Genomic DNA, 23326 nt, shown 5'->3' on the forward strand with positions numbered 1-23326 from the left:
CATGCAGCAGAATGGAGAGGTGCTGCGTGACCTGCAGTTCTTTAATGAGGGACCTGGACTTAGCCTGGATCTGGGGAGGGGGTGCCTGCAGCTGTGGGCAGTGGCTGACCTGGCCTGCAGTGCCCTGGCACCCTCTCCCTTAGTAGGGAAACAGGTTTTCCAGATCCTCCAGCCTCCGCATCTCAGCCTGCCTCATGGTCACCGTTTTCCTCTGCGATTCCTTGCGCCGCACGGTGATCTGGATGGGGTTGTTCTCCGGGAAGCTGGTCAGGTCGTTGGCCACGGTTGCAAACTGAAATCACACAAGAGAACGCCTCAGACTTCCTTCCCAGACCTGACCTCTCTCTTTGCCACCCCTGGTTTGTTTGTTAAATGGGATCTTAGGCAGCATCACCAACCTACCTATCAACACCAGAAACAGGTACAAGGAGGCATGATTCAAACCTGTGATCTTTCCAACCACAGGCCTGTGGACTCGGGCCTCTCCCCGACCCCATGCCCCTACCCACCCCCAGGCTGCTCCCTTCTTTGTCCCCCTTCAGCCCAGCCTCTGTCCTGTATCTGTCAATGCCCTTGACTTCCTGACCCATTCACAATCATTGGTACCGAATTGAAAGATGAACGTGATAGTGATGCTGCTGAGTACAGTAGTTTGCATTCCCAGTGGGCACCAGAAGTGGGTTAATCCTTAAGCCTCCCAGAAGAAGAGAGCAACTCGGAGGTGAAGTGTATTTGCGCAGGTAGAAGGAAAGCAAGCAGGGAGATGTCTTGAGGGTATAGGGTGTCCCCAACCTCCAAAGCCCCTGGTGTAGACCTCTCCCTAACCCCGGGGGCCCCCACCTTTCAGGACTCACTTTGTAGGGCTTGCACCACTTCCCTGCCCCGGCTGTGTTGACGGCACGGACGATGAGGCAGTAACTTGTGTTAGGCTTCAGCTCCATCAGCTTGACAGTGGTACCCAAGATCTTGTGGAAGATCCACGGGCAATTCTTTGTCTTGGGAAACTCATTGTCCTTTTTCTTGGCCATCTCCTGCAACAGGACCTGGTAGAAACTGACCGGCTGCCTGCTCATGGCATAAGTCCAGGAAATCTAGTGGGGAAGAGAGCCCCCAAGGCTTCCTCAGAGCTGGCCCAGGCTGTCCTCCCATCATCCCGACTCGCACCACGCACCCCCACATGGGTGGGAATGTCCCTCTTCCATCCCCTGTTCCTGCTGGAGCTGAGGCAAGTCTGATGGGAGGTGCAAGGTGCGCCAACTGGATGTGGAACCACCAGCGCAAAGCATTTGCGGCTCTCCCTGCACAGCCCCACCCACCTTGGAGTGTGCCTTCATTCCATTTCTTCTAGACCAGCACTTTTTCAACCAGTGCGCCCCAAGAATTGTTAAAACGTGCAATACCTGACACTAGTCAACCGGTACCACGGCACATGCATGTTTTGAAAATTCTTGTAGCACATCAGGGTGGAGAATCGCTGTTCTAGACACGTCAGTTGAGAGGGGCCTGAAGAGATGGTCTTGTCCACCTCACTCATTGCATATGGGGTTAAAGGTTCAGAGGGCAAGTGGCTGGCCCATGGTCACATAGCCATTACGTGACAGGGATCAAACCAGTAGCTCCAGAGCCCATGTGCTTTGTACTACAGCAGCGGTTGCCAAGCAAGCCTGACGAAGGACCCCAGGGAGTTTCAGTAACACTGCAGATCCCCGGCCTGCTGTCTCCTGGCTGCCCTCCCATTCACAGTTTCTCCCCTGTCTAGGCCAAGTACGCAGTTCTCAAACTGGTGTGCTTGAGAATACCCTGGGGGACCTGTTAAGACAGATTGCTGCTCCCTGCCCTGACAGTCTGTGATTCAGTCTGGTGCGAGGGGGAGTGAGACTTAAATGTGTAACTAGCTGCCAGGTGATGCTGACCCTGCTGGTGGTCTGGGAACCACACTTTTGAGAAATGCTGCTCGGGCCTTCCAACAATGGAGCTTCCAGATTTATCTTCCTAAAACACAGCTCAGGTTGCTCCCATCACCAGAAATCAAGCTCTGCAAAAAGCTGCTCTCTGTTGCTTACAGAAAAGTCTAAAGTAGCCTGACTTCGGAGGACTTCTGGAAAATGACCCCAGGCTAACTTTCCCCATCTATTCCGCTAGGACAGCGCTTCTCCACCTGGGGTCCGGGGCCATCAGCACCACCTGGGAATTTGTTAGATTCTCAGCCCCCACCGCCCAGGCCTACTGAATCAACCAGATGAGGTCCAGAATCTTGTTTTCAGCAAGATGGTCAGATCTGCAGGCACAGCAAAGTGTGCATTGGGGCGTGGGTGTTTGCTCCCCCACTTTCCCACTGATGACCCTTAGCTAGTGTCAGCCCCTCCAGGCAATGGCTTTCCCCCATCTCTAGATGTTTAAACCCTACCTCTACCCCAGCTCCAGTGTTACCAAGCGCTAATTCCTGCACCTGGAAGTAATGTGTCTTTCCCTCTGACTTCCTGGTGGGCTTGATCGGAACTCTTCCTACAGCAATGAGCCCTTTCTAGCTTGCACTGGAGTTCCTTACAAACATGCCCTCTCTCCTAACCTATGAACTCGAGGTCAGGATGCAGGCGTTAGGCACCTTCACACCCCCAGAGCTCAGCTCAGTGCCTGGCACATTGGGGATAGACAGTAAGCCTTTGCCACATGCATGAGGAAGAAAACGCACCACGGCCGTGTAATCGCTGACTGTGTGTTCACAGATAAAGGGCGTCTCTGGCACATCCGTGACCACGGAGGACTTTGAGGATGTCGAGGAGGTGTCTGTGTCCAGCTCAGGGTTGTCAAGGTCCAGCAGGCCCTCGGGGGCTATTTGGGACTTAGATTGATGGGGGCAGAAGGCCAGGTCCTCCTTTTCTGGATTCTTGGCCACCGAGGTTATGCTGAGCTTGTTCAGCTCGCCTTCCAGCAACCCTGCAAAGAAGCTGCTGTTGGGCTGGGTCACGGCCAGTTTGATGGGATTCAACAAGGTAGATGAGACGGGGGAGATGCTGGTGTCATCGGAGCTGCATTCAGATTCCTCCCCTGGCATCGCCTTCCTGGAGTGCGAGGGGAGACAGGTGAGCACCCAGCCAGCCCATGCAGCTTGGAAGCTCCCGGAGGCCAGGCCTTGGGCCTGACTTACAAGGGTCCCAGCTGCTTCTGAACAGCTCAGAACATCCTCACTGCTGTGCAGCAGTGCATCTACCCACCGGGGCACAATGCCAAGTGCAGATTCCTGGTCCCTGGTAGGGATGGAACTGGGGAAACTGCTAAAGTTAATAGGATCCTCTGACGACTCTGATGCAGGTGTTCTGAGAACCACAATTTGAGAAACTGCTAAAACTTTAAGGCTTCCCTGCACAGTAGGGTGCAAAGTCCCAGGGAAGGACCACAATGATCTATTGAGGGATGGAAAAGTTGGAAAAATATCTTAAAAATAAATAATTAGGCTTTACTAATATGTATTCACTAATATGTAATGTAGTTACTAATTTATAATATTTAACATTAATATATAGCATATAAAATTAACAAATACACATATATTGGGATGAATGCTCAAAAACTTTTTCCTTCCATTCTAGTTTTTTAAAATCATGACCTATTTTAGATATAGCCAAAGACAGCAAGAATAATATATTAGCCTGGCAAGTGTGGCTCAGTAGTTGAGCATCGACCTCTGAACCAGGAGGTCATGGTTCAATTCCTGGTCAGGGCACATGCCTGGGTTGTGGGCTCAATTCCCATTGTGGGGTGTGCAGGAGGCAGCCGATCAATGGTTCTGTCATCATTGATGTTTCTCTCTCTCTCTGAAAGCAATAAGAAATAATATATGACTATAATATATTAAACCTATGTGATCGTGTCTACTAATGTCACCCCAATAAATTTAATTTAAAAAAAGAATAATATATTAAGCTTTTATTTAGCCGTCATCCAGCTTCAGAACTAAAGCCTCATCAGTATAGTTGAAGCCCACTGGATTCTTCTCTCCCCACCTTACTCAGAGATAACCAGTCCAGTAAATTTAAAATTTTAGTGTTTATTATTCCGCATGTGTTGTTACATATGTATGTTATCCCTAAGCAAGATATATTTTGCATATTTTTAAATATGTTTTTATTGATTTCAGAGAAGGGAAGGGAGAGAGGGAAACATCAGTGATGAGAGAAAATCATCAATTGGCTGCCTCCTGCACGCCCCACACTGGGCACCGAACCTACAACCTAGGCATGTGCCCTGACTGGGAATTGAACCATGATCTCCTGGTTCATAGTCAGTGCTCAATCACTGAGCAACACCATCCAGGACATATTTCTAAACTTTACATAAATAAGTGGTATCATTCAGTACATATCCACCAGAAGCTTGCTTTTTCACTCAGCATTCTGTTTTTTTCTATTCATCTATATTACACAATAGCTCTGGTTTAATCATTTTAACTGTTCTTTGGTTTTTCATTAGAGGCATATCTGTATTGTTACTAATTATTTGCTATTAAAAAGGAAAACCTTGTACAGGTTTCCACTATTTAAATATTTTTTTACCAATGAAGTGCAGAACCCCCCAGAATTGGCTTTCATATCTTTTTTTTATCTACCTTTACCCAAAGTAAGGAATACATATTACATGGCAACCTAGTATACTCATACATACACATAACACTAAAGCACACTGCACAAACCAGTTCTTCCTCTATGTGTGATGTGCTCTGGAACTTGTTATTCTGTTTAATTTCATTTTTATGATACCGGTCTCCACCAACTAGAATGAGTTCCTGACCCATCAATGGGTCACAACCCACAGTTTGAAGAGCACTTGTCTAGAAAGAGCAGTCAGGGCCACATGGTGAGTTGATGGCAGACTTGGAACTAGAACCCAGATCCCCTAGGCCCCAGGCCTGCCCCATGCTATGCAATTCCTATCTGCCCCTGGCACTTTCTGCCTCATCTCTTCTGCTTCCTACCCCATCTCCCTCAGCTGCTCTGGCCAAGTCAGCAACCAACACGCTCCCCTGGGTCCCTTACGCCAGGGCTGCTTCTGGCTTCATGGTTGACTGATGGACTAAATATTTCCTCCCTGAGCTCCAGCTCCATTGACCTCCTCCTAAGAGACCCTGATCAGCCCAAACCTTCTGTGCTAGCCCATCCGTGATGGGCATTTGGAATAGATGATTCCCCCACCAAGGTCATTGTAGGTGGAAGAGTCTGAGTACTGATGCCATTTATACTTCAGGTTGTCCTAATGGATCTGTTTTAGACTTACTTTGTCAAAAGACCAGTGCTGATGTGGGCATGGAAGGCAGCTAGCACTGGGCTGTATGCTGCACATGCTCTCTTCTGGTATTTACAATAGCCCTGCTGGATGAGCGTTAGCCCTAATTTCCAGATGAGGGACTAATCTTACCTACAGCCATATACTAAGTAGTAGAACTTGGATTTGAACTTAGACTCATAGCCCTAGGTCTTCCCACTAGAGCATGAAGTTTCCATCACTTTAGCCATACCTGCTACTTGCAGGCTTCTTAGGAAATGGACACCATACCCCTTTCATATAATCAGGACCAGCTACAAAGTTTGTGGGTCCCTTCAAAAATTATTAAGAGAATTATCAAGAGAATAACAGCAAAACATTCAACTAAGCACAGGGCCTTCTAAATGTGGGGCTGTGTGTGACTATAAAGGTCACACACACTGAAACTGACCTGCAGATAAGTTCTCAGGCCACCCCTTCACTACTATCATATCAACACTACTACCACCCTTCCCGGCTCTCTCCTTCCCTTCCTAGACATTCAGCTCACATATCACTTCCTCCAAGAAGCCTCCCTTAACTGTGTCTTCTCCCAAGCTATACTAAGCGTCCTCCATTTTCTCAAGGTGTCCGGTCATAGCACAGACCATGCTGTATTATTCTTGATTCTTCACACACACACACACACACATAAAAACACACACACACACACACACACACACACACACACACACACACACACACCAGGCTGGGAGCTTCTTGAATCCTGGGCCAGACACCTTACAGGAGCTCAAAGTGTTTTGTGGAATGAAGTAAAGGGAACCCAGAACTATCAAGGAGAAGCAGTTAACCTCAGTCTGAAGACAGACAGGTTATTGGGGGGCCATAATCAGGAAGGGGAAGGCACCAAAAGGGAGGATTGAGAGAGGGGAGCCATGGAAGAGTGGAAGGGGCAGGGGTGTCTTGGGGGTGGGGTGGGAGGACCCTTACTAGACTAAGGGGATGAGGAGCACTGTCAACAAATCTCTGACTAATCCCAGAAGGCCTCCTGGAGTAAGAGGCCTACATGTGTCTAAGAACTGACATGGCCCAGGAATCCATGGTGCAACCTGCACACATGCTGTCCCTGGGAGTCCAGGGCCCAGGTTGTGACAGGTCCAGGAAGTACCTCTTCTTCAAGCCTCTCCCACCCGCAGCTCCAGCCTTAGCAAGGAGGACAGAACCCGGCGTGTATCTTACGGTCGATTGGGAAGGTTGATGGTATCTTCCTTCATGAATGTAATCAAACTGCCCCTTGAGGAAAGAGGGAGTCCTTTGGTGGCAACCATCCTGTTCATAGACTTGGGGTTTAGAAAGGGCGTCGACATTTGATTCAAAACGAGAGTCTCCTTTTTCATTATGTTCTCCTCCCCATCTCCCACTTTACAGAACACCTCTGATGCCATCGAGTTTGGGACCACAGCCGACAACCAAGCTGACAGGAAGTAGAGAGAAACTGGGGGCAAGGGACCCAGCCTTAGTTTGGCTGGGATGGGGGTGCAATGAGCTGACTTCATAATCATCGCAGAGTGTAACAATTAGGGGACAGCCTCCCCCTTGATCTGAGGCTGCTGCCACCCAGGGCCAGGACCAGGGCCTGGAGCGAGGTAGAGCCAAGGAACAGACTGCATCCCCCTTCCAGCTCCAGTGCTCAGTGGCTCAGCAGCCCTGGCCTTCTGCAAAGATCTCAAAGGCTCCCCACCTATGATGCCCTTTGGAGCTGCCCTGGGAAGGAGGAGAACGGTGGTAGGAGAAAGGCACCCTGGCATGGAGAGAGGAGACAGTGGAACGGGTCTTTGGGACTGGGGGACTGTGGAATGCTGAGGCACCATGTCCAGAAATTCTAGGCAGCAAACCCTCCCTGTGTCCAGTCTGTAGGCAGAGGGGAAACAGAGATGGTCCATGGGATCCATGGCTCCCATATACCCGGTTTTCCTGCTAGAATTCTAAACGTGTCACACGGGTGCTCCTGGGTTGAGTGACAGTGGAGGATGCTGCCGAGGGATACAGAGATGGACCAGACGTTATTTCTGTTCTCAAGAAAACCACTCTCCGGTAGAAAATCATGCACGCAACTTCGGGGATGGGAAGAGAAGCTGTTAAAGCAGCACAGGCTCTGTACTTAGATATGAATTTGTCGCTCTAAGGCAGCCGTGGGCAAACTACGGCCCGCAGGCCGGATCTGGCCCGTTTGAAATGAATAAAACTAAAAAAAAAAAAGACCGTACCCTTTTATGTAATGATGTTTACTTTAAATTTATATTAGTTCACACAAACACTCCATCCATGCTTTTGTTCCGGCCCTCCAGTCCAGTTTAAGAACCCATTGTGCCGAAACCGGTTTGGCTCAGTGGATAGAGCGTCGGCCTGCGGACTGAAGGGTCCCAGGTTCGATTCCGGTCAAGGGCATGTGCCTGGGTTGCGGGCATATCCCCAGTGGGAGATGTGCAGGAGGCAGCTGACCGATGTTTCTCTCTCATCGATGTTTCTAACTCTCTATCTCTCTCCCTTCCTCTCTGTAAAAAATCAATAAAATGTGTTTAAAAAAAAAAGAACCCATTGTGGCCCTCGAGTCAAAAAGTTTGCCCACCCCTGCTAAGTCCAGTCCTGCCCTTACAGGCTCAGTCATCTTTGGCCCCTGACTTCACCTCCCCAGCCCCAGTTTCCTCATCTGAGAACTAGGGGTAAAAATCGCGCCCATCTCACTGGGTTATGAGGAGATAACCCTGTAAGGTTGTTTTGTTTCTTGCAGAGGATGAGGCAAAAGCAAAGGACATTCAAAATAACTAGTCCTACGTTCTGTGTTTTATGTACTCAGGGTTTTTGTTATTTTTTTCCAAATGGTATTTATAAAAAAATGTTCCATATAGAGAAGCTGCCCTGGCGGGTGTGGCTCAGTCGCATGGGTGCTGTCCCCGTGCACCCTAAGGTTGCGGGTTCCATTCCTGGTCAGCGCACATACCTGGGTTGCAGTTTGATCCCTGGTCAGGGAGTGTACGGAAGGCAACCAATGTTTCTCTCTCACACTGATGTTTCTCTCTCTCCCTCCCTTTCTCTCTAAAAATTAAGTACAAAGACTCAGGTGTCGTCTGTCCTCTGCTGTTTCTTAGCACCCAGCATAGACTCTGCAATATCCTACCTGGTTGATTTCATTTGTCCTCACTGTCTTGCCCCCACTAGCAGGTAGGGCCCCTGAGCACAGGGACTGGGGGAACCTTCTGGCCTAGTGTTTAGAGCAGAGGTACACGGGTGGGTCTGCGTGCGTGTTCGGGGGAGGGGGGAGAGGCGAATGTGGGTGCCCAAGTGTGCACGGGCCTTCCGGGTTCAGGAGCCTGTGCGGATCCGTGGGTGCAAGGGGCTTGCTTCGCCCCAGCCGGCGGGCCGCGGGAGGTCGCGCATCCGCCCCGCACGGCCAGCAGGTGGCGCTGCCCGCCGGCTCCGCAGCCTGGAAGCCGGAAGAGGCGGTGCGGCCCGGGCTGGCGGCCCCGGGCGGGGGAGACCGGCACCCTCTGCGCCGCCCGTCCGGGCTCCGGAAAAGGGTGCCGCGGGGCGTCTGGAGAGGGCGGCGCCGGGCCCCAGGGAACATGGGCGTGCTCAGGGCCGGGCTCTGCCCAGGCCTCACCCAGGACGTGGTCCAGCTCCTGAGGAGCCACGGGATCAAGACAGGTGACCGCGTGTGCGTGCCACCTAGCTGGGCACACCGCGGGGGCCGCCCCGCTCCCTGCAGACCTGGGCGGGGGCCGGCCCTCCCTCCTCTGCTCCCCACCCTTCGGGGGAGCCAGGCCTCCAACGGGTCGGAGCCCTTGCTGTGTGCCCAGCCCCAGGCCCGGGCCTGCGGCCCTGTGGGTTCCCCAGGCTCCCTAAGATAGGCTGCCTCAAGGGAGCCCTGTCACCCCACTTTGCAGATGGGTAAAAGCCAAGCATGGGCAGCCCCGCCCTTCGTGCCGATCAACCACGCGTGTTTTGCTTTCAGTGGTGGACCTGGCTTCCGCAGACCTGGAAGGGGTCGCGCAGAAGTGTGGCTTGTCTTACAAGGTGAGCTGATGACCTCCTTCCAAACCTGGGTGCCTCCAATGTCTGTCCCTGAGCCAAGGGAGCGAGCACAGGGTGCTCGGAGGTTCATGAGGAGGGAACGGGGACCTGCGGGGCTCTGGGGTGCCCCTCCCTTGCCTGGTCGTTGCTCCTTGCTGGGGTTCAAGTGCCCCGGCCCATCCGGAGTTGCCCCGCCCCTTCGCAGGCCTTGGTTGCCCTGAGGCGGGTGCTGCTGGCTCAGTTCTCAGCCTTCCCCTGCAATGGCGCCGATCTCTACGAGGAACTGAAGACCGCCACTGCCATCCTGTCCACTGGCATTGGAAGGTGTGTATGTGCCCGTGGGGAAGGAGGTGAGAGCCGAGGCTATGGATATTTCCAGCTTGGCTCTTGATGCTTGAGTCTCTAGAGCAAGCATGTCAAACTCGCGGCCCATGGGCCGCATGCTTCATTTATTTGGCCTTTGTTAGTTAGCCTTTGAGTTTGACATGCTTGGTCTAGAGATCAGGGGTGAGGGCAGCAGGGACTGATGCTCAGGGCTCCTGAGTTCTTACCTTATAGCAGGGCTTCTCAACCTCACACTCCTGACATTGGTTTGGTGCATCATTAGTTGGTGGTGGGGAGGGGGGTGGGCGGGTGGGGAGAGGATATCTGGTGAGCTGGAGGATGTTTGGCGGAATTCCTCACCTCTGTCCACTAGGTGCTAGTAGCACCTCCCTCCTCCCCAAATTGTGCAATCAAAAATGTCTCCAGAGCCCTGGCAGGTGTGGCTCGGTTGGTTGGAGTGTCCTCCTGTACACCAAAAGGTGGTGGGTTCTATTCCCTGCCGGGCGCATAGCCAGGTTGAGGTTCCATCCCTGGTCAGGGCGTGCGGGAGGCCAACATTCGATGTTTCTAACTGTTAGAGAGATGTTAGAGTCTAACATCTATGTTTTTCTCGCTCTCTTTTCTCTTTCTCCCTTCCTCTCTATCAAATCAATTTTTAAAAATGTCTCCAGACATTGCCAAATGACCCCCGAGAAACAAAATTGCCCCTGATTGATCACCGCTGTCTTATAACACACAAGATGTCAGTATTTCATTATTATTCAGCAGATCAGAGCAACTCTTCTTCGGCCCTATGTCATATTTCACTTAAGAATAAGACAAGAAAGAACATACAGGACTAACATTTATTGAATGCCTACTATGTGCCAGCCAAACCAGCTGGGGCTGTAATTCATTCTTTCAAGAATATTTATTGAGTGCTTACTTTAAATATGCCAGAGCCCAAGCCTCCACAGACAATTTAATCAAACTCTCTGGGGGCGAGACCCCGACATCAGTATTTTTTGAAGCTCCCAGGAGTCTCCAGGGTGCAGGCAAGTTTGGGAACCGCTAATACTTGCCTCTTAAAACACACACATGTTTTCATTGATTTCAGAGAGAGGAAGGGAGAGGGAGAGAGAGAGAGATAGAAAAATGGATCAGCTGCCTTCTGCACACCCTCCACATGGGATCAAGCCCAAACCCAGGGCATGTGCCCAGACCGGGAATTGAACCGGTGACTCCTGGTGCGTGGGATAACGCTCAAGCAACTAAGCCACACCAGCCGGGCAATACCTGCCTCTTTTTAAAACTCCTTTGGTGCCCTGGCAGGTGTGGCTCAGTTGGGGGCCACAGCTGGAGAAGCACTGCTGTGATGCGACTGGGGTTCTCTGGTCTCAGTGGGAGGATCCAGGAATTGCAGAGCCGGACGCCTTTTTAAACAGAGGCAGGGATGGCTGTCCTAAGATGCTGCAGGGCTGCAGTGTTCTGACTGGCAGGGGCCTGTGGCTATAATCACGGGGTCCCTGGACCTGAAATAGATGGGGTGCTTACTGAGGTGCTACTTGGCATGTACAGAGGGGTCATGGGAGGTCACGGAACTATTTCCGAGGACTGGCACCTGTGAAGGTGATTGTAGGGTGAGCGGAGGGATGCTTGTGGTCAGGACCCGGAGGCATTGGGATGGGCTCTGGTCTAGGAGAACCTTCAGCCAGTAGGTTGGGCAGGACATGGAGGGTGGTTAGTGACCTGTTTCATGGTGGTTCAGGGACAGAACTCGGATTAGGAATTGGCCGTGTCTTGAGTTTTATCCCAAGGCTTCCACAGCCGGGGTTCCAATAATAATAGGACTAAATAGCATGTTCTATAGCTTATTTCTCTGGGACCATTTATTGTGGCAGTGTTGTGCCAGTGTTGCACAGTGCCTGGATGTAATACTGAACAAGGGCCAGTTCTTGCCCCAGGGTGCTCTGGGCCACATGGGAAAGACAGACAAAAACAAGTAAATAGAAAATAATTCCAAACCCCTAGAACTAATACGTGAATACAGCAAGGTTGCAGGACATAAGAGTAACACATAAAAATCAATTGCATTTCTATATACTCAAAATGAACCTGTGGAAATGGAAGTTAAAAACACAATGCCGTTTAAAATTGCTTCCAAGAAAATGAAATACTTAGGTCTACCTCTAACAAAACAGATATAAGATCGATATGCTGAAAATTAAAAATTGCTGATGAGCCCTGGCCAGGTGGTTTAGTTGGTTAGAGCATCGTCCCAATGCACCAAGGTTGTGGGTTCGATCCTCAGTCAGGGCACATACTGGAATCAACCAGTGAATACATAAATAAGAGGCACAGCAAATTGATGTTTCTCTCTCTCTTTTTGTCTTTCTTCCTTTCTCCCTCTCCCTCCCTCTCAAAATTAATCAATTGTATTTTTTTAAATTGCTGATAAAATAAATCAAAGAGAACCCAAATAAATAGAGGGACATATTGTATTTGTGGATTGGGAGACTAAACATAGCAAAGATATCAATTCTTCCCAAAATGATTTATAGATTTAATGCAGTTCCTACCAAAAATCCCAGGAAGGTTATCTGTAGAAATAGGCTTATTCTAATAATTTGATGGAAGAGCCAATGGCCTAGAACAGCTAAAACAATTTTGAAAAAGAAGAATAAAGTTGGAGGAACCATTCTAGCAAATGTTAAAGCTTACTATATAGCTGCAGTAATCAAGACAAATGTGGTATTGGCAAAGAGATAGGCATACAGATCAATGGAGCGGAATAGAGAACCTAGAAATAGACCCCAGATATGTCCGACTGATTTTTGACTAAGATGCAAAAACATTTCAGTGGAGGAGGAATATAGCCTTTTGAACAAATGGTGTTAGAGCTATTGAACATCACAGGTAATAAATAAATAAACCTAAAATTGAAAATGGATCATGGACTTAAATGTGAAACTTAAAACTATCCATCTTTTAGAACAAAACAGGAGAAAATCTTTGGGAACTAGGCATATAGTTCTTAGACTTGACATGAAAGTATGAGCAAGAAAAAGATTGATAATACATTTTTTAAAAAAGTCAAAATGAAAAACTGATCAAAATTTAAAACTTCCTCTGCAAAAGAGGATGAAAAGGTGATCTATAAAGTGGGAAAAATATTTTAAAGCCACATACTCAACAAGGGACTTGCATCTAGAATACCTAAAGAATTCGCCGAAACCGGTTTGGCTCAGTGGATAGAGCGTCGGCCTGCGGACTGAAAGGTCCTGGGTTCGATTCCGGTCAAGGGCATGTACCTGGGTTGCGGGCACATCCCCAGTAGGAGATGTGCAGGAGGCAGCTGATCGATGTTTCTCTCTCATTGATGTTTCTAACTCTCTATCTCTCTCCTCTCTGTAAAAAATCAATAAAATATATTAAAAAAAAAAAAGAATTCTTAAACCTCAACAGAAACACAAACAATCCAATTAGAAAATGGGCAAAAGATATGAACAGATACTTCACCAAGGAGGACATTCAGGTGGCAAATAATCACATAAAGGAATCTTGGACATCATTGTTCATTAGGGAAATGTAAATTAAGACACGCTGAGATATGACTATACATTTAGCAGAATGATTAAAGTAAGAATGGTGAGCGCTGGCTGGTTTTGCTCAGTTGTTAGAGCAAACTGTGACCCCTGGTTCATAGATTGACGCTCAACCACTGAGCCACACTGGCCTGGCTGGAGAGATGATTTTTAAGCTGCGAGCGAAAGGATGAGGAGGGCTCACGGAGGAACATTTAGCCATGCCCTTTCCCCGAAGGAAACTCTTCCTAGAGAAACCTCCTGGCCAGAGACATTGAGAGCATCTCCGGACAGAACCAGTGCTAGGAAGGAATGTCTTGCTTTTCTTCTTGGCTACTAATTCCCTCCCTACTCCGTAGTACCCTGGGTTGATCCTCTTCCTTCCTCTTCTGCCATCAGCCTAGACAAACTGCTCGATGCTGGTCTCTATACTGGAGAAGTGACTGAGATCGTAGGAGTCCCAGGTAGCGGCAAAACCCAGGTAACACATACAGCTAGAAGCCAGAGGATTGGGAGAGGTGGGTGCATGATCCTGGATCCCCAGGGAAGCTTCTGCCAGTAGATTGTGACTCAGAGCTTGGAAGAGAGAAGATGGGTAGTGAGGAGTGGGCCTTGAACTTGACCCATTCATGTCACTGGGATCTGAATAGATTTGATGCAGAGCTCCCATCCTGGGCAATATGAGGGCTCAAGTTCACCCAATGCCCGGTCTCTACTCAGGTATGTCTTTGTGTGGCTGCAAATGTGGCCCATGGCCTGCAGCAGAACGTCCTATATGTTGATTCCAATGGAGGGCTGACAGCCTCCCGCATCCTCCAGCTACTTCAGGCCAGAACCCCAGATGAGGAAGAGCAGGTAAGGGGTAGGACTGCTGGATTCCTTTAAAGCCGTGAACAAAGACCCCATGATCCCTTACATTATAAGGATCTTAGCCACTTGGAGGAGTTGTCCTTTCTGGCTTTGAAACTTGCTGTTCTATGAATACGTCCTGTATCCTTCCCGTCTCCCTGTTGTAACACCATCCCAACTTGGATGCTGTGCACACACGATCCCCCCAGCTCCTTGCATACCTTAATTCAGGGCTGGCAAATACCCAGCGTCAGTGTTCCTATCCCATTTCTTGCCCGGGGCAGACACCACCATCAGTCCTATCACTCTTTCCCACTGTGCTCTGACTTAGCTTTGCAGCTCAGCACCCAGGCAGCCACCACCGTGAGAACTGCCCCGTTAGACAAAGTGTACTTGGCGTCCTGGGCCTGAGTCCTTATATCCTGCTCAGCCTTAAAACCCCCCTTCGTCTTGCTGGACCCTGCTCCCTCTTACCCAAAGCCCCCCTCCTCTTTCCCACCCCTTCAGGCAGGAGCCCTCCAGAGGATCCAGGTGGTGCGTGCCTTTGACATCTTCCAGATGCTGGACGTGCTGCAGGGCCTCCGAGGTACTGTGGCCCAGCAGGTGAGTCTGCTGTTCCGCTCCTCCCAGCCTCTCCCAGCTGGCCAGGTGCTGTCTATATGTGGGCAGGTGTCCCCCTACAGACTCTCTGGAAATGCAGATGTGCAATCTGGTGACTGCAGCTGGGCTTGCCACTCCCAGGATGGGATGCTGAGTGCTTAATTCATTCCTGAGTGCCTCGTTGTGTACACACTCCTCTGCCCCACTAAACAGTAAGCCCCTTGAGTGCCAGGATCATGTCATACTCATCTCTGCATTCCTCCGATGGATCCGTTTTCAGCTGCACGTAAACGAGTATGACTGACAGATCCTTAAACTTTGAGGACATTTAATTATCTCGCATGAGTCTGCAGGTTGGCAGGGCCACATTAGTAGGGCTTGAGGCTGGTATGTGTGATTCTCTTGCTCTTTCCCCTTGTGATTGCAAAGTAGCTGCTATTGATCTAAGCCTCATATATTTTTTAAAAATAATATATATTTTTTTATTGATTTCAGAGAGGAAGGGAGAGGGAGAGAGAGATAGAAATATCAACAATGAGAGAGAATCATTGATTGGTTGCCTCCTGCACACCCCACACTGGGGATCGTGCCCGAAACCCTGGGCATGTGCCCTGACTGGGAATCAAACCATGATCTCCTGGTTCATAGGTTGATGCTCAACTACTGAGCCACTCTGGTCGGGCTAAGCCTCATATATTTTTTTTTAAATATATTTTATTGATTTTTTACAGAGAGGAAGGGAGAGAGATAGAGAGTCAGAAACATTGATGAGAGAGAAACATTGATCAGCTGCCTCCTGCACATCTCCCACTGGGGATGTGCCCGCAACCCAGGTACATGCCCTTGACCGGAATCGAACCCGGGACCCCTCAGTCCGCAGGCCGACGCTCTATCCACTGAGCCAAACCGGTTTTGGCAAAGCCTCATATTTTTATACATCACATCCACATTCAGGGCAGTGAAAGGTGATGCCTCTTTTTTTGGTACTTCTTCCCCTTTTATGAGGGAAGAAAATCTTTCTCTGAAACCCACTAGCAGACTGCCCATTTCCCCTTGCATCTAATTGGCCAAAACTGAGTTATATGTGCATCTTAGACCAGGGGTTGGGCCCACCTTCCCTGATGTCAGAAGATCTGTGTCCAGTACCCCACCACATTTGGAGTTGTGTTAACAAGCAAGTGGGGTTCGGAATGGCATTTGGGTTGGTTCCCTGCAAACCTGCAAAGTGTTTAGACAGGATTTGGTGCACTGATTTATAGACTATTAGATTTGGAAGACACCTTAGAATCGTTTAATTCATCTTAAATGTTTTCCTTCACCCCAAAGCATGACATGTTCCTATGGGCATACCCAGGATTGTATATCATTTTTACAAACTTTAGAACATAAAATAGTTGAACGGCTACTTGCCAGGGGCTGACCCTGAAGTGAATAGGACTCACTTCAGTGGGGCTCTGGTGCCCAGTGAGGCCCACCCATGGGAGTGTGTCGCTGGTGGAGGTGATTGGGTGGTGCTCCAGCGTAGTCTGAAGCTGTCCACGGGGGTGGGGCTGGGGGGTGGGGATGGGGGTGAGGTGGGGGCAACATGCAGTCTTAGCTTATATAACACTAAAGGCCCAATGGATGAAATTAGTGCAAGAGTAGGCCTTCTTTTCCCCGGCTGCCGGCACTGCCTTCCCTCTGGCACCGGGACCCGGGCTTCCCTTCAGCCACTGGCAGGCACCCAGGAACCGGGCTTCCCTCGCAGCCCTAGCTTCATCCGGAAGGTCATCCAGAAGGACGTCTGGTCTAATTAGCACATTATGCTTTTATTATTATAGATAACCTTTGCCATGTAGCATAGCCTAATTAAGAGAGTGACACTCCAACACCTTTGCCATTTTAGTCAGAAGTAAGTCACAGGACACATCCATGGTCAAGGGGAGGGGATTATACAAGGGTGTGAGAACCTGAAGGTGGGGATCGTGGGGGCCACTTAAGGCTCTGCCTGCCACAGATGACCTGGAAGTGACGAACAGGGAAAGGCTTGCTGTCCCATTTTAACCAGAGATTTCAACCTGCTCTCCCAGAGAGTAAGGAAGGGCTAAGCCAATTTCAGTTGTAGCTTCTCTCTTTTCTGCCATCCTCTCTTAGATAAGCTGGTGACTGGCCAAGAGTCAGTAAGTGGAAGACCAAGGAAGACGTGCCAGGGACAGAGCAGATGATGCTGAATATCTACCAGTTAAGACTCGGCTCACGTGAAGTGAAAAAAAAGTTGAGAAAACTGTCAGCAAATGACTTGGATATAAGGAGTAAGGGAGAAGAGAAGCATCAAAAATAGGTCCAAAAAACACAAAACCCCAAAAATAGAAAAGAAAAAAAAACACACAGGAAGATGCTAATGCTTGTGTAGAGACAAAAAATTATGATTTAGCAGATGGCTGTCTGTATAGTCCACATTTGGAACCATTTTAGATACAGAAACTGAGGCCCTAGAAGCATGATCTGGAAGGCGACAGCGAAGTGAAGAGAAAGCTAAGCTCGAAGGAAGTTGCGACTCTGAAAAGTGAGCAGAAGAGGGAAAGAGGGGCCTGACCGGCTGGTCAGGGGCCGGCCGTAAGGAGAAAGGTGGCCGCTAAGAAAATCCCTGACCAGGGGTCACAACGCTGAACAGGGATTTCTCAAATCTAATGGTTTTAGGGTATCTGGGACGTCCTGTGATTTAAACCTTCTCTATCCGCCCAAAACGTCAGTAAAATCTCTTATATGTACAAATGAGATTGAGGGAAAAAGACATTGATGAAATTGGATGATACCTACACAGCTGTATTTGGTCAGGGAAGGTTCTCGCTAGTTTCTTTTTTCTTTTTTTTTTAAACATATTTTATTGATTTTTTACAGAGAGGAAGAGAGGATAGAGAGTTAGAAACATCGATGAGAGAGAAACATCGATCAGCTGCCTCCTGCACACCTCCTCCTGGGAATGTGCCCGCAACCAAGGTACATGCCCTTGACCGGAATCGAACCTGGGACCCTTGAGTCCGCAGGCTCACGCTCTATCCACTGAGCCAAACCGGTTAGGGCCTCACCAGTTTCTTTAAAAAAAATGTTTTTATTGATTTCAGAGAGGAAGGGAGAGGGAGAGAGGGATAGAAACATCAATGATGAGAATCATTAATCGGCTGCCTCCTGCATGCCCCCTACTGGGGATTGAGCCCGCAACCTGGGCATGTGGTTCATGGGGTGGTTGCTCAATCACTGAGCCACACTGGTTGGGCTCTTACCAGTTTATATTAGAATCAAGCTTGTGTTGTAATGGGCGCCCCCTAGAGGCCAAGTGGTTGATGACACCTGCTTCCCCCCAACCCGTTAGGTGAGCCATTCTTCAGGAACTGTGAAGGTGGTCATTGTGGACTCCGTCACCGCCGTGGTCTCCCCACTTCTGGGAGGTCAGCAGAGGGAAGGTGAGTGACGTGTGTGGCAGAGCCCAGGGTCAGAGATGTGACCTTGTCTCCCAGCTCTGGAGTCCAGTCTCCAGCCAGCCCCGTCCCTAATGCCCTGCTCCCTCCCGCTCTGCTTTTCCTCCAGGCTTGGCCTTGATGATGCAGCTGGCCTTGGAGCTGAAGACCCTGGCCCGGGACCTTGGCGTGGCTGTGGTGGTGAGGAAGGGGGCGTGGCCAGCGTGCTTGTCTTACCACTTCTGATCCCTGGGCTTCACCAAGAGGGAAGATGAACCTGATTTCTAGCTGTGGCTAGAAATTTATTTTTCTTAAACGGCAGTTTCTTTATTGCCGTATACAACAGTTTCTGGACCCCCAAAATGGCCCTTGAGGGAAGGGTCACAGCCCAACCTCCCTGGGTCATCTAGAGCACTGGACCATGAGGGGACCCACCTATCACTGCCTTGTATCCTGTCTAGACTGCAATCAAGAGATAGAATATCTATTTCTATCACCTCAGAAAGGTGCCCTGGGCATGTGCCCTGACTGGAAATCAAAGCCTGACCTCCTGGTTCATAGGTCAACACTGAGCCACACCGACAGGGCCAGATTGCCATTTTGAGCAGTTACCTTGTTTAATACCTATGTCACAGGGTCAGCAAACCTTTTCTATTAAGGGTCAGGTAGTAAATATTTGAGGCTTTATGACTATACTAGAGGCCCGGTGCACGAAATTCATGCACGGATAACAGATAGGGTCCCTACGCCTGGCCAGCGATCAGGGCCAATTAGGGCCTTCTAGCTGCTGGCTGGGGCCTTCATTCATTCCACGCCGCCCCCGAAGGTCAGCGCACATCATAGCGAGCGATCGAACTCCCGGTCAGTCGAACTCCCGAGGGGATACTTTGCATTAGACTTTTATATATAGACTAGAGGCCTGGCACATGAAATTTGTGCATGGGTACAGTCCCTAGGCCTGGCCTGCGATCAGGGCCATCTTCCCCAGCTGCCCACAGCTGGCCCCGCCCCCCGCCACCACCCACCCCTGGTTCCCTGTTTGCCGTTGGGCGATTGGAGCCTGCCGGCCAGGAGGAGGGACCAAGAGATCAGCCATTCCCGCCCGCTGCAGGTTGCCCTCTGTGTGTGGGGCGACCAGCAGGGTAGGGGCCTTGGCCCGCATCCCCCACCACCTACCCCCAGTTCCCTGTTCACCATTGGGCAATGGGAGCCTGCCGGCCGGGGAAAGGGACCAAGAGGTGGTCAGTGTGCCTCATAGTGACTGGTCAAGTGGTCGTTCTGCTGTTAGGGTCAATTTGCATATTACCCTTTTGTCATATAGGTTGGTCTATGTCTCAGTTACTCAACTCTGCCAATATAGCATGTGAGCAGGTGTAGAGAATACCCAAACAAATGGGCAGGGCTGTCTTCCAAGAAAACCTGATTTTATAAAAACAATTTTTGGGCCAGATGTGGCCTGTGAGCAATAGTTTGCTGACTGCTGATGTACCATAACAATCTATTTCTTGATTTGGAGCCTATAGATTGTTAGTGGTTTTCCTTTATTTTATTTTTATTTTGTTTTCCCTATTTTAAACAAAACTCTAGTGAACACCCTTATACCTAAATCTCTTTGCACATCTCATATTATTTTCTCAAACACCTAAAGGTATAATTACTGAGTGAGGGATATATATATTTTTTTAAGATCTAGAGATGACTTTGCCAAATTTCCAGGCAGGATTAATAATTGCATACCCACCAGCAGTGAAAGAGGATCTGTTTCCCTATTCTTTTGTTCTTATACTGGGTTCCAGGGCCTCCCTCTCCTGACTTTCGGTTATGTGATCACCTGCTGGATGCTATGCTCTGGCCTAGGCAGTGGGGATTCAATGATGAACAAGTCATAACCCTTGCCCTGGGGTGAGTGTTGGATGGGGGCGGGGGGGGGATTGGAGGGTGAGGAGAACCTGATCAAGAGGATGCTGTGAGGCTTGGTTTGCTTACCTATGAGCCTGGGCAGAGTAGAGCTGGCCAAGCAGATTAGGAACCCCTTTCCAAAACTCCTCCCCTTCCATATACAGAGATGCACCCCCTGACACGAAGGGCTGATTGGACATGATCTCAGGAAGCCTGTCTACTGAGTTGGGGGTGGGGATGGGGGGAGGGTAGTACACTCAAGACCACCACTGGCCCCCCTTCGGGAAAGTGCAGACAGCACTGCTTATTCCCAGACACATGCCCCGTCACCTGAGTTGGAGTCAAGCTTGAGGCTTTGTGGTTTCGTGGAAAGCGCTGTGCACCAGTCAGGAGCCCGGGGTCTGGTTCAGGACCTGCGTGGATAAGTTCTGGAGTCTTGGGGAAGGAGTTTCTCCATGCTAGGCGTCAACGCTCCCATCTGTAAAACGGAGGCGTCGGAACAGATGTCCTCTCTACTAGCATTATGGATCTGTAAGCCTCTGATTCTTTCTGCCGCAGGTGACCAACCACATGACCCGAGACAGGGACAGCGGGAAGCTTAAACCTGCCTTGGGCCGCTCCTGGAGCTTCGTGCCCAGCACCCGGATCGTCCTGGCCATCGGCGAAGGAGCAGGAGCACCGGGCAGTCAGCGCACGGCGTGTCTGACCAAATCTCCCCGTCTGGTGAGTCAGTCCCAGCGGAAAATAAAACTAATAATAACAATAAATAAAAATGAAACGAATAACAATAAACCGAAAAGAAATCATCTGGGCCCTTGAGGGGAGTGTCTATGCCCATAGCTGTCTTAGAGAGGAATTCGTGGATGCTGAGAACTTGCAACTAAAAGCTTGGGTTGCTTAACTCAAAAAGGTACCTCTCCTTCCTGTCTTCTTCCAGCCAACAGGTTCCCAGGAGACGGTAGACATTGGGACCTGGGGGGCTCTGGAGCAGAGCCCACTGTTACAGGGAGAGCAGACATGACTGTGCTGTTGAGTGGGAAGGGAGAAGCCTCGAGGCCCCGGCTCTCCTGTGCAGGAACGCCTGCTGTTCACTGCCAGCCAGCTCTTGGGATGCAGGATACGCTCTCCGGCCCGGCAGAAGGGAATCTCAGATTCCTCATTTTGTTCTCTCTGTGGAAACATACAGAGGATGGCAAGAGGCTGTAGTGGAGGACCCAGAAATTCATGCTGGAGCCAAGTTTTCTTCCCTGGTTCCTACCATGCGTGTGTCTACTGGAGCCAAGTTCATTCACCCTGGCGTGGGGCATCTCTGAAGAGGCACGCTAGTGACTGGATGGTAACCCCATGCATCACCATCGTGCCTGCGCTCCATCCTAATACAGTGACTGAACCATGAAACTTGCCTTTGCTTCTTTTGTTTGTTTGTTTGTTTTGCCTCTGTTTTTCCATCTGTAAAATGAGGCTCTCTTCCCTTTAGCTCTGTTTTTGAGTTACTGAGTTGAAATAAATGCAAAAACTCTTCTTCATCTATGTCCTGCTCTTAAAAATATAAAAAGGAAATTTCCTGAACCCCTGATCCACCTAATTTCCCCCCAGAATGTTGCTTCCTTCCCGACCCCCTCCCCTCCCAGTTTCCACCAGTGAGGGGAACCCTATTAGTCCTCTTTGGCTCTTGCTGATTTGGTTTCATACACCTGCATGCATCACCAGAGCCAGGTGAGACAGGGAGCTCGCTGCTGTCCCAGGGATATTATCTAATGAAGGGAAGATGTGACCTCCTAGTGAATCCAGACACTTGTATAATATGCATGATTCCCTGTGGGGCCCCTCCATAGGACAGAGTACCCGGAGGTGCCGAACCATGCGTGGCCTTGCCCATAAACAGACAGAGGAGAATTTGCTCAGTCAATAGAGCCAGCTGGGAAAATTGATGCTGGCATAAATAATACATGGCAAATCTAGTCTTCATGCAGAAATTCATTGCCGGTGGCTCCGAGATGCAATATAATTACCCTTCTCTTCCAGCCAGCTGTACCAGGGCGTAGTGCCCTAGTGTTTGAAATAACTCCCCACCCCCTGTCTGTTACCTGCACGGTAGTCATCCGTCTGAGAGCTGTCACCCTGGCTGGAAGGAGAGGAGGACAGTGGGGACGGGGAAAACAAAAGGCAAAGTAGAGAAATGATCAGGTTGTTTACTGAACACATTTTTTAAAAGGAAGGTTGCCTTTCTCAGAGACCCTGTTGTGTAATTAATTAGTTGTGTCTTGGCTGCAGGAAAAGCGGTGTCAGAATTGTAGACCGATGGTATGACATTTAGAGACGATAAACGCAGCAGGGATAGAAGCAAGAAGCATGGCGCGTTGGGAATGCATGGGGCACTGGCTCGAGGGTATCTACCCAGGTGAGGACAGGGTTGGTGAGCCTAACTGAGGGAACCCTGGTGCTGCTGCTCTCACAGAATACCACGGGAGGAATTAACCTTCAGTATCCTTTTTAAAAAATATATATTTTTACTGATTTCAGAGGGAAGGGATAGGGAAAGATTAGAAACATTAATGATGAGAGAGAAGCATTGATCGGCTGCCTCCTGCACGCCCCCTACTGGGGATCAAGCCTGCAACCCAGGTACATACCCTTGACCAGAATCGAACCCGGGACCCTTCAGTCTGAAGGTCGATGCTCTATCCATGGGGCCAAACCAGCTAGGGCTTTTCAGTATCCTTATCCTGTGAGCGGTTGGCACATTTCTGCAGCCGTGGTAGGAAACAGTACTTTACGCTGAAAAATCCCTGCCACTCTTACCGTTTGGGCATCCTGAGCCCACGCAGACATCACCAACCAATCAAGCATTCTTCTGCGGAGCTCCCAGTATTTTGCAGTTCTTCTCCACATCGCGCTCCAGGTAACCACAGCCAATCAGTTAGACTTGGCATTCAGCGTGGAACCTGGCTGCCACCTCTGCCCTGGGGAGATCTGCCCTGTTTCCAGGTGCTTAGCCCCTGACTGAGGACCCTAGAATAATGGGGTTTGAGAGGCCTGTAAAGATCACCTGTCCCATCCTGTGACTTAACAGAGAAGGACACTGAGCCCCAAAGAAGAGTAGGGCAGTCCCAGTGGTAAAGCAGGCCTGGGACCCAGAACTCCTGATTCCTAGGCCAGGACTCTGTCTGTCTCCACATTGCCTTTACTTTCCAAACCGCACAGTTCTATGCCCACTGGGGCACTTCCTCCAGCTGAAGGCCTGGCATCCCTCAAGCCCAGGTGGCATCTCTGGCCACAGGAAGGCGCCCCATTCACTGCTGTGCCAGGCCAGCCTGTGGACTT

The 23326-nt window shown here is 49.8% G+C and overlaps 2 protein-coding genes across 4 annotated transcripts; one reads left to right on the plus strand and one right to left on the minus strand.

Annotated features, from left to right (window-relative positions):
• Positions 1 to 139: 139 nt before the first annotated feature.
• FNDC8 (fibronectin type III domain containing 8) lies at positions 140 to 6704 on the minus strand (the record flags this gene model as incomplete). The annotated part of the gene is made up of 4 exons (XM_081108858.1): positions 140 to 292; positions 855 to 1091; positions 2693 to 3062; positions 6499 to 6704. 4 exons carry the CDS (start codon positions 6702 to 6704, stop codon positions 140 to 142), a joined length of 966 nt encoding a protein of 321 aa, XP_080964984.1.
• A 2068-nt stretch (positions 6705 to 8772) lies between these two features.
• RAD51D (RAD51 paralog D) lies at positions 8773 to 21528 on the plus strand. 3 transcript variants are annotated; one of them, XM_081109753.1, is made up of 10 exons: positions 8773 to 8964; positions 9272 to 9333; positions 9536 to 9654; positions 13617 to 13698; positions 13938 to 14072; positions 14574 to 14669; positions 18019 to 18109; positions 18234 to 18304; positions 20561 to 20725; positions 20940 to 21528. In XM_081109753.1, the coding sequence occupies exons 1-10, from the start codon at positions 8883 to 8885 to the stop codon at positions 21021 to 21023; spliced, it is 987 nt and encodes a 328-aa protein (XP_080965879.1). In that variant the 5' UTR covers positions 8773 to 8882; the 3' UTR covers positions 21024 to 21528. The 3 variants fall into 3 exon arrangements, with proteins under 3 accessions (XP_080965879.1, XP_080965880.1, XP_080965881.1); XM_081109754.1 differs by lacking the exon at positions 13938 to 14072 and having other exon boundaries at positions 8798 to 8964; XM_081109755.1 differs by lacking the exons at positions 9536 to 9654; positions 13617 to 13698; positions 13938 to 14072 and having other exon boundaries at positions 8799 to 8964.
• The last annotated feature ends 1798 nt before the right edge of the window (positions 21529 to 23326 follow it).

Source organism: Myotis nattereri (assembly GCF_964212035.1).
Source record: "Myotis nattereri genome assembly, chromosome: 16".
Lineage (NCBI taxonomy): Eukaryota > Metazoa > Chordata > Mammalia > Chiroptera > Vespertilionidae > Myotis > Myotis nattereri.